The sequence below is a fragment of the Nematostella vectensis genome, chromosome 11 (genome assembly GCF_932526225.1).
Source record: "Nematostella vectensis chromosome 11, jaNemVect1.1, whole genome shotgun sequence".
Lineage (NCBI taxonomy): Eukaryota > Metazoa > Cnidaria > Anthozoa > Actiniaria > Edwardsiidae > Nematostella > Nematostella vectensis.
The window spans coordinates 4506467-4521623 of record NC_064044.1 but is presented as its reverse complement, the minus strand read 5'-3'; the positions used below and the strand labels follow the sequence as shown (position 1 = coordinate 4521623).

Genomic DNA, 15157 nt, shown 5'->3' with positions numbered 1-15157 from the left:
CTGCACACCCCCCCCCCCCCCCCCCTCGGCCGCCAAAACGTTAGTCAATTCTTCACAGTGGCTATATGGCTGGCAGTCGGGAAAGGTTCTCAATGGATAAAATGACCTACAGTTTTCAAATTATCCAAATAAAAGCCTACCTAATTCCTTTTAATAATAAAAAAAACATATCCAAGATTTCGATTACAAGTGATAATTATGACATTATGGGCACCCATATTAGCAATAGTCTAAGCTTTGACTAAACCCAACCCTATCCTTAGACAAGACCCATACTAGACTAGACCTAGCCCAAACGCCAACCCCAGACTAGACCTAGCCCAAACACCAACCCTAAGACTAGACCTAGCCCAAACACCAACCCTAAGACTAGACCTAGCCCAAACACCAACCCTAAGACTAGACCTAGCCCAAACACCAACCCTAAGACTAGACCTAGCCCAAACCCTAAGACTAGACCTAGCCCAAACCCCAACCCTAAGACTAGACCTAGCCCAAACCCTAAGAATAGACCTAGCCCAAACCCCCTCAAGTCAAGTCAAAGTTATTATATTTGATTTTATAACTTTAAATACAGTCACTGACCTGCAGGTAGCCTGGGACTGATCATGGCGATCATTTGTTTATAATTTTTTTTTTAGGGGGGGGGGGGCATGTGCCCCCACCCTCTGCTACTGCCCTGCTTGTGTACAACAACCATCCAGGCCTTGGCGCGTACACAGGTGGGTCATTTCTTATTAAAAGAATCTTTAAATACTATGCTTTTTCCATGGTACCTATGACTGCACAACCCCCCTCAACCAATCCTGTACGCACCTGAGGCACGTACCTATCGGGTAAGCTCCAACATTCTGCACTCCCACCCCCCTTTGCATGCCAAAAAGTTTAAGAATTCTTATTAAATGATCGTCATATAATAACCTTTTTTCATATGATATGTAGTTTTAATTTTAGGCTGCCTGTGCGCTTTTTACATTGTCTACCTCCATGATGCTGCCCAATGCTTCTATTTGTATAAACAATCGGGGATTGCAAACATGTGGCATCCAGAGATCTGAATGGCTGATCAGTCACAGACAGTTAAAAGAGTGAGAAAGCATCCTTGGGAACACCTATCAAATCTTGTAAATGACGTATAAAGCTTTGATTTCAGATGATTTTTAGAGATCTCTCTTTAATATTGATTACATACAATATGGTGGCACTGTCTGGGGCTCCTAGACACTTGACTTGGTGGTGATTCAAGTTATAATAATCATTCCACATGGTCCGCTTGTTATGATAACTCATTCGCAGTTAATTCCTGGCCACAGGTTATTGATATATTTAATGCGAGGGATAAAACAGAGTTCCAGCAAAGGAGTTCATTCAAAACTACTTATCACAGCATACAATTCCAATTCAAACATACAACTTATTTTCCTTGTTTATAAATGGGCACAAGTATAAAATGCCATTGACATACAGAATTTTTCTTAAAGTTTGAACCCATTTTTTTTCTGTTGTAGTAAACAAAAATTCCCTTCTCTATTTACACTATTGTACAATTATAGTAAAGGATGATTCACTTGTCGTCCCAGATCTTCTTCCTGTTGGTCAATCTATCCCAGAAACTTTTCTTATCCCGGACTTGATTTTGGTACTCTGAAAAAAAAAAGAAAGAGAAAACAATGAGTTTTACACACATGTGCATTCCTGACTAATGCAGCCACACCCAAAGTGCACTCTGCAGTCGCATACCAAGGATTGGCTGAGTGGGTGCGCAGTCATAGGTATAATATGGAGGAAGCATAGCATTTGATGATCCTTTAATAAGAAATGACCCACTTTTTGGCCGCCAAGTGGGGAGGGGTGGCCTGCTCCTGGTGTAACCCCCTGTTTAAGAGCCTGGTTTGAAATACAAATAGCTGACACTAATTAAGCCTGATGCATCAATCCCATGTCTTTGCAATGTCCTTCTTGTAAAGCAAAAGCCACTGCAATGTTGACCTGTTTACCTGTATGTTGACCTGTTTACCTGTATGTTGACCTGTTTACCTGTAGATAGTACATAACCTGCTTCTTTGGCTACATCTGTGGTAAATGCTGTGTTCCTTTCCCTTGGGTACTAAACAAAAGTGAAGAAAAATGGAAAGTATTAAATTGTGCATTTGCAAGCCAGGATTAGCAAAGGCATAAGGTGTCTCAATGAGGGCCAATACATGCTAGAAGGGAAGGGTGGAGGTGTGGGCCCTTTAGGCCATTTCTCTACTACACGCTTATATTCCTGTAGAGAACTCCCCCTTCCCCCCATACCCTCTGCTCATATATGGCTAGACCTTAGAACAGTTACTCCTTGTTACAGTAGCTCATGCTAATGACAGTAGGAAAGTACTACCCCTCCCCCCTCACTCCCTCTGCTCAAATATGGCTAGACCTTAGAACAGTTACTCCTTGTTACAGTAGCTCACGCTAATGAGAGGAGAAAAGTACTACCCCTCTCCCCTCACACCCTCTGCTCAAATATGGCAAGACCTTCTATTACTGCGGTTACTTCTTGTTAGCTCACGCTGACAGGAGTGAAGTAAGATGAACTCCAAGAACACACTTCACTGCTATTTAGACTTTCAAGCATCAACAAATCAGGTCAACATTGGATGCATGTTTGGGTGAGAAGAGCATGCCAGACTGTACTAATTAATAACCCCTTCGATGTGCAAAACACACTCCCAAAGGGTGGGTACCCTGTGTCTCAAGACTAAACAAAGACAGCTAAAAAATATTCCCATTATCAAACATTCAGAGCCGTCAATACTGTGGCTACCTTTTCTCTGTAGTAGTTTGAGCTGATCTTAACCAGACTATCAAGCATTCTCTCTGCATCTTTGGCCTGGAATCAAAATATCCACAAAACTTATACATTAAGTAATACAATCAAAAGCTGTTTTTATTTCAGATTCCGACACCACTAATGGCCAATCAATCCCTATAAATAACACGAAAAATAGAACGGTGCAAATTTTATAATTATCATTGGTCAAAACCTTTTTGCCTTTATACTTGAAGGACAAGTGGCGACTAAATACTCGTTATGCAACAACAAATTGAGCCAAACCAACGCGAGAATGAAACCAATACTTACATTTAGTTTGTTCTCTTTTAAGTGAGCACCAAAGTTCTCCTTAATATGTGCGCCAAGATCTCTTCCCACCCTGCTCTTGTCAACAGGCCATTGCTCACAAACCTGCAGGAAACGCTGGAAGAGTTTAGGGGCGAGCGAACGACTTCTGGACGCCATCTTGGCTACAGGCTACAATACAACACCTGAGTGGGGGAGGGGAGGGAGGTATTTTCACACCACCGGAATCCCAAATATTTGAAATTAAAAGTTATTCCTTTTGGATTTATTGCCAAAAAAATCCAAAGGCTTATCGAATCTTAAAAAGAATATGTTTTGGTGTTACTTTCAAATGGTAACAGAGTTTTTAAATTTTTAGAACCTTCTTTACGCAAATTATGTGGGCTTCCTGTGGTAAGTTCCAAATCGCAGGCTCAATCACAAGATTCATTTGGAATGTTTTAGTTTCAAAGTCGTATTTCTCTCTTTATTAATTCATTCTTTAGTTATTTCCTTACATTGAACATGCCATAATCCAGCACAACATGGAGTTTGCAGAGTATATTAAGTCCCCCAGCATCGACAATGTTCTCCTCAAAAGGAGAAACACCCCGTATATCGAAGGCACATTGTGTGTCACCGGCCATCACCTTATCTTCTCGTCACGAACTCAGCGCTCTGAGGAACTATTCGTAAGTAGCTTGTAATCTTTGATAGTGTGTGCTACTCGTAGAATCAATTATTCTAAATCTCCGTATAATAATTCAATTTTGTTGAGTGATTGTGTTGTGGGTCTTGGTGTATTTATATTTGATATTTAAAATTAAAAGAAAGATCGTTTTGGTGGCTTTTATTTTACGTTCGCGGTGCCTTATTTTCTCACAGTGCGCACAACAGCCCCACACCCCTGCCCCCTCCACCCACCTTTGAATATGGCCCCACATGTCATTCTAATAATCACAACATTACAGTGCCACAGTGCCTTGTATGACCACCCCCATGTTACCTTGAGAGCATGTACAACAGCCCCACACCCCTTCACCCAAACATTAACCCCCCCCCCTACATGATTTACTAATAATCACAGCATCACTTTGCCTTGTATGACCACCTTGTCACCTTAAGAGCCTGACCAAAGGTACAACTCCCCTGCCCCACCTCTCACCCCTGATAACGGTCCCACATGATATGCTATTAATTACAGTATGTTGTATGACCACCCACATGTCACCTTGAGGGTACTCACAAAAGCCACACTTCACCTGGAAATAACCCCAACATGACTAACTATTAACCACTTATACTCGCATATTGCCCTTGTGGAAAGGTAGATTTGAGAATGTGGAGAAAAAGTTTGTGCCTCTGAAAAAATCTCTCTCCCGGTTTACTAATAGTCACAGTGGTATAATCAGCCCCATCTCAAAACCTCCAGATATTATGTACAGCATTCCCCACCCCACCTCAACTGTGATAAAACTCACTAATAATCACTCATTTTTTCCTTGCAGTTGTTGATAAGTGGAGTTGAGCATGTGGAGAAAAAGTTTGTGGGGCAGGAAGCCATTCTGACAATCTGTTGTAAAAATTTTGACCTGGTTAAGATGAGAATCAATGATATGGAGAAAGCCCTTAATTTAATCTCAACCATTGATGCTCTATCCACACTAGGTAACAATTCCTTAGTAATTTAGTCCTTATTAGCCAGGATTTGCTATGGGGTATTTAAGGATTCCTTAATGAGAAATGACCATACACAGGATTGCCTGAGGGGTGTGTGCAGTCATAGGTATCATATGGAAAAATCATAGTAAATTAAAGATTTTTAAGAAAAAAAAAGACCCACTTTTAGATGCCAAGTGCCCTTAGCCAGATAGCCAAGGTTTTTGTGTGCCTTTTGTATATGCACTCTGATTTTTTTTCCTTTTTTTACTTTTTCACCAGAAAATCAAACATTAAAGTACCCATTTTTCTATCGCCATGTTGGTGCCTTGAGTGGTGAGGATGGCTGGGATATGTTCAGTAATGATCTAGACTTTGCTAAAGTGTGTTCATCTACACAGTCATGGAGAATCAGTCATGTCAATATTAATTATGAGGTAAAAACATATGGGCCAAGTCATACAACACATATGAGCCATGTCACACAGCAGAGACCATTTCCTAATGCATATGAGCCATGTCGCACAACATGTATCGGCCATGTCACACAACACATGTGGCATGTTACACAACATTTATAAGCTATCTCACACAGCATGTATAGCCCATGCCACACAGCATATATAGGCTGTGTCACAACCCATATGAGCCATGTCACACAAAACATATGAGCCATGTCACACAGCACATGAGCCATGTCACACAACACATGAGCCATGTCACACAGCATGTATAGGCCATGCCACACAGCATATATAGGCTGTGTCACAACCCATATGAGCCATGTCACACAAAACATATGAGCCATGTCACACAACACATGAGCCATGTCACACAGCATGTATAGGCCATGTCCTAATGCATATGAGCCATGGCACATATCGGATATTGTACTGTATGGGAGTCAGTACACAGCTCTTACAAGCTGCAATTTGATTGGGCAAATGAACAATATCCGCACCTGGACACAAAGAACGAGAAGAATAGAGACAAAAAGAACTCCTTTGTAGAACAAAGATAATAGGAGACAAAGCAGCTGCGTACTTACTCCTGTATGGGCCATGTCACACAACACATATGGGCCATGCCACCCAACAGATATGAGCCATGTCACACAACACATATGGGCCATGCCACCCAACAGATATGAGCCATGTCACACAACACATATGGGCCATGCCACTCAACAGATATGAGCCATGTCACACAACACATATGGGCCATGCCACCCAACGGTTACGGCCATGTCACACAACAGATATGAGCCACATCACACAACACATGAGCCATGTCACCCAACACATATGGGCCATGTCACACAACACATATGGGCCATGTCACACAACACACATGGGCCACGCCACACAACACATATGGGCCATGTCACCCAACACATACGGGCCATGTCACACAACACCTGAGCCATGTCACACAACACCTGAGCCATGTCACACAACACATATGGGCCACGTCACACATTACCTGAGCCATGTCACACAACACATATGGGCCACGTCACACAACACCTGAGCCATGTCACACAACACATATAGGCCATGTCACACAACACATATGGGCCACGTCACACAACACATATGAGCCATGTCACCCAACACATGTGGGCCATGTCACACAACACATATGGGCCATGTCACACAACACATGAGCCATTTCACCCAACACATATGGGCCATGTCACCCAACACATATGAGCCATGTCACACAACACATATGGGCCATGTCACACAACACATATGGGCCATGTCACACAACACATATGGGCCACGTCACACAACACATATGGGCCACGTCACACAACACATATGGGCCACGTCACACAACACATATGGGCCACGTCACACAACACATGAGCCATGTCACCCAACACATATGGGCCATGTCACACAACACATATGGGCCATGTCACACAACACATATTGGCCATGTCACACAACACATATGGGCTATGTCACCCAAAACATATGAGCCATGTCACACAACACATATGAGCCATGTCACCCAACACATATGGGCCCTGTCGCACAGCACAAACTGTATATGGGCAACGTCAAACAACACATATGGGCCACATTACACAACACATATGGGCCATGTAACCCTGTAACCCCTTTATTCCCCACTGTATTGGTACAGATCTTAATTAATTTGTTTTTCCAGGTGTGTGCTAGTTATCCCACCTCTGTCATAGTCCCTTTGGGTGTCTCCGATGATGAGTTAAAAGCATCCGCACAGTTTAGGCATGGCGCAAGATTCCCTGTTCTTTGTTATTTCCACAAGGCAACTCAGGTAGATGTGTACTTTGAATAATGTTCTCACCTGTGAAGGATTGAAACCTCAGAAATGTCATACCTGTATGCTTTTAAAAAGGACCCCCTTCCCCCCTCACTCCTGGTCATAGCACAGCCAAAAATAGGACATGGAAAGTCATTCAGGTAGGGGGCAAGATAAGAAAGTCATAAGAAAAAAAACGAGTCTTGAATTCATCAGGGGGACCCAGATATGTCCTTTGTTTATGTACTTTGAAGTTTGCTTGGTTTCATAAATGGCCTTCCCATCTTCTAATGATCAACTCACCTTGTACTGCAGTACACATGATTGAAAAATTGTTCTCTACTACACCTCCCTTACATGCTTTTTGAAAAGTTAGATACAATATTGGTAGTATTTGCTACTATGTCAAACCTGTATTTTGTTTTTCTATCATTCACAGTCTGTGTTAATGAGGTCTGGTGAGCCGCTCTGTGGGTCTATGTCCAATAAGAGATGTAAAGAAGATGAGAAGCTAGTCAACTCAGCTCTAGGGTCAATGAAAAAGGGCATGATTGTGGACACAAGGTCCACTCCTGCTGTCATGAACAGTAGAAGCAAAGGTTTGTTGTGATACCAAATACTTATGGGTTTATCAATTGTTAGTATTGATTAAGTCTAGGTACTCAATTGGTGTCACAGAGAAGTGAGAGTGACCAAATTGTGGCTTATTCAATTTTTTACTGCTCTCTGCTCATTCCATAAATGTAGATGGAGGTGATCATCCTGCCTTTTTAGGGTATAAAATTCTAGTAACAGCTAACTCTAGAGGATATTTAAACTAGATTCTTTAGATTTTGCTACAGTATCTATTATGAGTTTTTAGCTAATGGTGTTCCAAAACCAACAAGTCAACTGATAAATTTTAAGTACTTTTAATACTTATGGCTGTATTGTTGGTAACTAATGGTAGTGCTATCCCTTAGGGTTAAAAATTGCTTTAACCACACCAAATGTGCTATCTTTTAAGGCTAAGAATTTTTGTTGAACATACCCAAATTGTTATATCTCTTACTGTTAAAATTGATTTTGTAGACTGTCATCCCCTTTTGTTTTTATGGGAAACCCCCCACCCCAGGCTTTCAGCTCCTCATCATGCAAGTGTTTATTTTTTTTCTTTTCTCAGGTGGTGGTCTCGAACCTGAGTCAAATTATCCTCAGTGGAAACGCTCCAATCATAATATAGAAAAACACACCGTCCTTATAGACAGCGTTTGCAAGTTAATGGAAGGTGAGCATGAATTATACCATAACTAAATGTCCACTGCATGCTTCGAGATTTCCCTGTTTTACCTATCTATTTCAAATAAGGTTGCACTCATAGAATCTAAAAGTTATAGCTCCCAGTGCTTCATTTTGGCTATTTTATACCCATAAAGTAGTTATTTTATGTTAAAGTGCATGTATAAAGATATTTTTTTCTGCTCCTTCAGCTTGTTTTGATCAAAATCTGAGTATGAACGCATATCTGTCTCGCTTGGAGTCCTGTGGTTGGATGGACCAAATACAAGCTGTTCTAGGAACTGCATGCTATGTTGCACACTGTCTCCACACTGATGGGATACCTGTGCTGGTGCATGATGGTGCTGGACTGGACGCTACTCTCCAGGTGACATCATTGTCTCAGGTCATCTTGGACCCAGACTGCCGGACAGTCAGAGGGTATGTGGTGGAGTAGTTACAGGAGAAAGTGGTGAGAGTGGTATGGCAGAACCCTTGTCAGCCACACTTTTGTTATTTTCATCCAAAATTCAAATTATTTTTATATTTTTATCCAAAAGACAAATTATTTGAAGAAATTTCGAAATATTTTCAATTAAAATGTCGCAATATCTTGCTCAAATAAGCCGATGGAAATTGATGGTTTAAAATTTAATTCTTTTTGTTTTTGATGTGGTTTAATTAATAGTTTAAGGCGTTGTTCAATTTCTTATTGTTATTGTCGTATTGTTTGCGATTGTACCATTGGAGGTGTATTTGGGTCATTGTTTGGGTTCTAGGTTTCAGTCATTGGTGGACCGAGAATGGATCCGTGGGGGACACCCCTTCTCCAATCGCTGCACTAGGGTTGGGTTTTCTTCTACAAAATACAAAGGCCAGGGACCAGTTTTCCTTCTTTTCCTGGACTGTGTCTGGCAGGTAAGGGACTGGGCATAGAGAAGTAGCAAGTCGTATACTGTAACAATGCCAAGTGGTTGTGTTACATTTTCGTTACGTGCCAATTTTGGTTTTGGTTTTTATATAAAAAACTATCATTATTTTTGAAAAGGTTAGCTTTTACAACATTACAGTTTCATGCTTAATTAAATCCTCACTTTCGTGCGATCTAAGGATTATTTTTCTCTTGCTGTTTCAGATATATCAACAATTTCCGTGTTCCTTTGAGTTTCACGATAGTTTTCTGATATGTCTCTTCGAGCATGCGTACTACTCACAATTCGGTAAGACACGTACTGTAGCTTCATCCCAATAAGCGGCTTGCGCTAAGAAATCACGTGCCCTTCTGAGTGGTAAACTTAAAGCCACATTGTCACCAGTTTACTTCCGGAGGTCCGACGGAAACCTCAACCGTTAAAAGACAAAAGAATCTATTAGAATCCGAGATATTTAACAGGCCATCCGCTCTAAATTATCGATCACATCCTCAAAGAAACTTCCAATAGACACTGCTTTCAATATTTTGAAATATTTTTCACGTTCTCCGTTAAAAATCATCGGAGATTGTTACGTAATCGACCGGAAGTAAACTGGTGACAATGCGGCTTTAAGTCCAAATAAACACAGAAAGGTCTGCAGCCGTCACGCGAGAAATCGAAGAAAAAAATGCCAATGAAAATAAGCCCTTTCTGAAATAAACTCTCTGATTGATTCATTCACCGAGTCACGTGATTTCTTAGTGCTAGTCGCATATTAAGCTAAGTTCTCACCAGTAGGATGCAAGAGCAAGCTAAAAACAACGGGCGATACGATCTATTAGTGGTGCTCTTTATATGTCCTGAGGCGATTTTTGTAACATGTACGCGTTTATCCCAGTACGGTTGCAACGCTCTCTTCGGGGAATAAATTAAAAAGAATTCCAAAAATCAGAAATAAGCACTGTAGCATTTCTTCGCAAAGTGTGTTGGCTGTTGATGCCAATCTGGTCAGAACGTTTCTCGTTTTCTTATTGGCTTACCTCACACAGCTGTAAAAGTGGCCACGGTAGCGTGTGCCGCACTGTAAATATTACATGTTCCAGAAATGGGACACATTCCTCCAACTTTTGTTACATATTGCAATATATTCCCTCTTGATTGTGGTCTTATTAGGATTATTCGAAATGTAATACATCTTTTCTTTTCTTTTTAGGAACATTTTTATGTAATAATGAAAAAAATCGTGTGACTGTCAAACTGAAAGAGAAGACGATCTCCCTGTGGTAGGTCACGTGCCTGGATATTTTAAAGTACATATATAACCATTTCTTCGAAGTAATCTGACAAAACAAATAAGAGGAAAGCAAGCAGATCTTAACATTGTTTTAAAGCCAACTGGATAGGTGTAGGTCGTGAGTTCTGTCTCTTTATCCCCCTTAAATTCGAATCAAACCCTAATTTTTTTTTAAAGGTTTAATGCCAACTAATATTTCATGGTCCATTTCTTATGTGGACGTTTTTTAAGAATTAAAATTCGTAACTGCTCTATATTCCCTTGCTTTACCAATACTGTGTTCTTATAGACTCGTAACATTATTTCTGGCAGGTCCTATCTAAATCAGGACGAGATTCTGGAAGACATGTTGAACCCAATGTATGAGCGGAACGAGTCCGTCTTGTGGCCCTCAGTAGCTCCGCAAAGTTTGGTAAGTCAAATAAGCCCTTGTTCGCTGAAAGCCCCTCGCTTTCCGAGGTTGCCCTAAAGCCCCATCTACACTAACAATTTTTAGTTGACAATTTTTATATGACAATTTTTATTTGCTAGTGTAGATGGAGTTAAGTAGGCAATTTTTATATGGCAACTAGTTACTCAAAAACTAGCAGGATTGCTTTTTCTCGGCAATTAAAAATTGTCACACATGATAAATTGCTAGGGTAGATGCCAACAAATATAGTTGTCAACTAAAAATTGTTAGTGTAGATGGGGCTTAAGATGGATTTAGAGTACCAGTCCTTGTTAACTATGTCGCTTTGACATTGAGATAACATTGTGCCTGAAGTGCCGAGGGGTCGTTAACACAGTAGTGGAATAATACCATTGCAGTGATCTTTTGTCTTACCTCGAGCTTATTGCCTTGATTAGTGATCGTTATTTTTCAGCCATGTTCTTTCTTTTCCTGCCACTTAGCTATCTTGAGTTTTGGAAGTAGTTGCTCCCCTAACAAGTTGTGCTTCCCAACAGGTGTTGTGGCCCGGTCTGTATCTGAAATGGCAAAAGCAGCAGAGAAATGGCGATTCATTCTGGCTAGAAGCGCGACGTGTGCAAGATCTTAATAAGGACCTCAAGCTTCAAGCAGCCGCCCTCAGAGAGTAGGTGTTTTTTTTATGATCATAGCACAGAGCTGTATCCGTCCTCAGAGTAGGTGTATTGTATGATAGTAGCTAACAGCTGTGCAGGGCGTCGGAATAATATGGAATTTAAGCAACGCAAACGGCAACAGCAGAAAACAATTGGGAATTCAAAGAGCCAGACGTGCAATGCACTCTGGGATGGATTCTGTCTGATACATTTCAACCGTTTTTCTTCAAACTACAACGTCAAAACTCCAAGTTTCACGGTCTAGCGAGGACGGGAACGCGTGCACTTAAAACTAGACTATCCTTGTTCACTATGAAATAATGTACTAAGCTTGTTTATATTTTTTTAAGCAAGTGAATTTTATCTAAACCAGTTCAGAATTGAGCGAAAGCATGAAAGCCTTTTTTGGGGGTTACGTTCTCCCTCTCATCGCCAGGTTCGCCGTCGTAGTTGCACAGTCACACCCCTACAGTTGAATTTCTTATGATTTTTGAAAATATTGTGGGGCACGTGCTCTCAGTGCCCCCTGCTACCTGTATCAATGACAATGTAACATGTTAGATTATTACGATTTGTACCAACCATAAAGCTTGTGAAATTTTTCGCGCTTGTAAACGTTTTTAGCGTGCACATTTTGAAGTCTTTTTTGTCGAACTGATTAGGGCTATTTGGTCGGGGTTTCTTTTCAGCCAATGAGAGCATGTGAAAAAAAAAAACATTGATTCAGATGGAAGTTCTCCATGAAACATTCGTGACATTCAAGCCAATTCCTCCTGTCGTCAAATCTTTATATGTTTTATATCTTTTTATTTATAAATTTTATTTTCCGCTAGGGAGTTTACTGCACTACAAGCTGAAGTGCTAGAGCTAAGAAAACTAAACACAGAACCAAAGAAGCCGCCAGAAGCCGCTGTTTCGTAGATGGAGGAGCTGCAAAAGAATATCAAGTGGTGGAGATACCGCTACAAACCACGTGTTTCGTTTGGCGATTCCAGAGTCACTTAAACACTTCTATCCAATCATTTTATAGCTATTAACATTTAAATAGCTTTTAAGCACCACAATAAAACCACGGAAGAGGAATAACGGAAATCATCCATACGCCGGAAATAAAAGGCATTGCCTATTTCTCTAAGAAAAAAGCAAATACGGTTAGCCTGGAACTCTATCGAAATCTACGTGTCGTTCAAAGCTAAAACAGGGAATGAAAAGGGTGATTTTGACATCGGAGCCAAACGGGGTTACTAGCTTGGATCAGTCAAAATAAGTATCTTTAGCTCAAAGTTTTCAAAAGGCTTGTTTAGTGGGAAACACTCTAGCCGGTGGTAAAAAAAATATTTACCGTCCATTCGGGTTTACCCAGAAACACAGATATAAAAGGTGTAAGTTTAGAATCTTTGAAAAATAGTCACGAAATCTTTAATTATTGGAGGGGGTTGTCGAGGGAAGGAACAGCCCTTTATTACGATTTTAAAGAACTAAAACTTTCGAACAACGAAAATTGAAAATCCAGTAGCCTGTGAAACAGACCTGCTAAGGTTTGTTCGCAGGCTATAAATAGAAAATTGTAAATATTTTAGTATCTTAATCTTTTGTATACTTGAATATGCTTGAATACTGAAATAAGAATTCCATAAAATGGTTGGTGTACCGTGATTAGTTACCTGAGGTGGGCAGCCTGTGTAGGAATCTTGGCCGATATACGGTGGTGACCCGGTGACCCTCGTTTCAATTCATGACGTAAGAATTACACGTTTCGAATGAAATCTCGCGCCAGATTTACACTTTCATGTATTCCACTGCTGGCAAATCAAGTTACACAACACAGAAACGTTAACGCACACGATACTCGCTCAAAATGATTTGCAAAGTAAGTAATTAAGCCAAACGGTAGCAAATAAAGAGAAAGGCATATGAATAGCCAAGTTGTCTTCAACACAAGAACTGGCCAGGGCCACAGACGGATTTTGGTATCAAGCGGAGGTTATTACGGACAAAGCTACTATAATTATGGATATGCTTACGAATGTAACTGGCTGTGTTGTCGATTGCTTTTTTTCAATAGTCACTATCTTTGCCGGTGTTATAATTACTGCAGTTGGTCACTCCCGGAAGCCTTTTTGGGACGAAAGCGATGACTTGTGATTTCTGTAAAGAAGATCGTCTCGAAACAGAGAGAATCAATGGAATTCTTACAAAAGCTGGCCCTGTACTAATAGGTGTTGGTGTAGTATTGCTGATAATGGTACTATTATATAACAGTTTGAAAAAGAAACAAAATACAGTCCAACGTGATAGCTTGCAAGAAAACCAGACGCAAGTTGGGAACGCTCAAAATCCAATAATGGCAAATTACTCTGCACTTCAACAAACTCCCGCTAATGTAAATTACGGACATCAAACACTGGTTGTTCGAACCCAACCATCTGCCCCGCCTCTCACTGACCATCAGATGGAGCACGCTTTCGCGTCTTATCACCCTACAGTGTTCAACACTCCATTGGGTCCCCCTCCACCCTATGCTAGATGAACCAAACATGGACTTAGTGCTCATTCACCCAGAATTACGATCACAATCAATGATGAAGTTGACTGAGCACTTATTTGACCTCAAGCAAGATATAAATTTAAAACCAAATAATGTGTAGATGTTTTAGAACTTGTTCATAGGTCTTGATGCGTGTTGTGTTATTTTGCGTTTGAGTTTTTTTTTGTAACTATGACAATAAGTGAGTAGATGGAAATTCAAGCTAATCCTTTGAAATAAATTTGGTGCATGAAGCATTCCAACCATGCCAGTGGGAATGTGTCATCTGAAGGGGACATAGCCATTTCATTTCAAGTATCCATTTGGCCTGTTGAATACACCTTCAATTTTCTATATTTGGCTAATGTGTAAGCATGGGATGAATTATATCTCTCACAATTACGGCCAACATTGGCTAGCATTGCTGTCGCACAACTGCTTGACCACAAGACAGAGGAAACGTTTTGCAAATGACTTCAAAGCATCTTCCCAATGGTGTACAAATAGTACCAGAATTATTGGAGTTGGCTTGATTGTCCTTGCTGTTTGCATTGTGGAGGGCAGGCACATGACAAGGAAAGGAGATGCCCCGCCCTAAGGTGTGCATCAAGGGGTCCACCCTCTTGATCATCTTCAGCAAATTCTGGAGGTGTGGCGCGCAGAGTGGCGCAATAGCTCAGTGGTACAGGCTCCGCTTCTCAAGCTAGAGGGCTGGGGTTCAACCCTGAGATTTTTTCAGAGGTGTAATGAACCTGGTTCTTTACATTGTGGACTGTGAATCCCTTGTCTTCTCGGATAAGGGCGTTTAGCCGGAGGTCCCGTCTCTCATTGCACATCATTAACCTGTATTGGGGGACGTTAAATAACCACTGGGGATGCTGGCCCGTGGTACCATCTTCAGTGATAGTGCTTACACTCTAACCAACACTCATGATGGTAACCTGCATGGAGCAGTTCGTATCTACACACTGACAAGTAAAGTCAGTCACATGTGAAGCGCATTTGATCATTTTGTATGTTAAAGTGCGCCATACAAATGACAAACATTACAT

The 15157-nt window shown here is 40.9% G+C and overlaps 2 protein-coding genes across 2 annotated transcripts; one reads left to right on the top strand and one right to left on the bottom strand.

Annotated features, from left to right (window-relative positions):
* Positions 1–1154: 1154 nt before the first annotated feature.
* LOC5505009 (ubiquinol-cytochrome-c reductase complex assembly factor 2) lies at positions 1155–3314 on the bottom strand. Its single transcript, XM_001625813.3, has 4 exons — positions 3122–3314; positions 2804–2869; positions 2038–2107; positions 1155–1644 (listed from the first exon to the last, which is right to left on the bottom strand). The coding sequence occupies exons 1-4, from the start codon at positions 3275–3277 to the stop codon at positions 1565–1567; spliced, it is 372 nt and encodes a 123-aa protein (XP_001625863.1). The 5' UTR covers positions 3278–3314; the 3' UTR covers positions 1155–1564.
* A 204-nt stretch (positions 3315–3518) lies between these two features.
* Positions 3519–13219, top strand: LOC5505008 (myotubularin-related protein 9). Its single transcript, XM_001625824.3, has 13 exons — positions 3519–3789; positions 4606–4765; positions 5039–5193; positions 6935–7063; positions 7488–7647; positions 8211–8315; positions 8518–8746; positions 9085–9223; positions 9441–9525; positions 10433–10502; positions 10826–10925; positions 11462–11589; positions 12412–13219. The coding sequence occupies exons 1-13, from the start codon at positions 3643–3645 to the stop codon at positions 12497–12499; spliced, it is 1695 nt and encodes a 564-aa protein (XP_001625874.2). The 5' UTR covers positions 3519–3642; the 3' UTR covers positions 12500–13219.
* The last annotated feature ends 1938 nt before the right edge of the window (positions 13220–15157 follow it).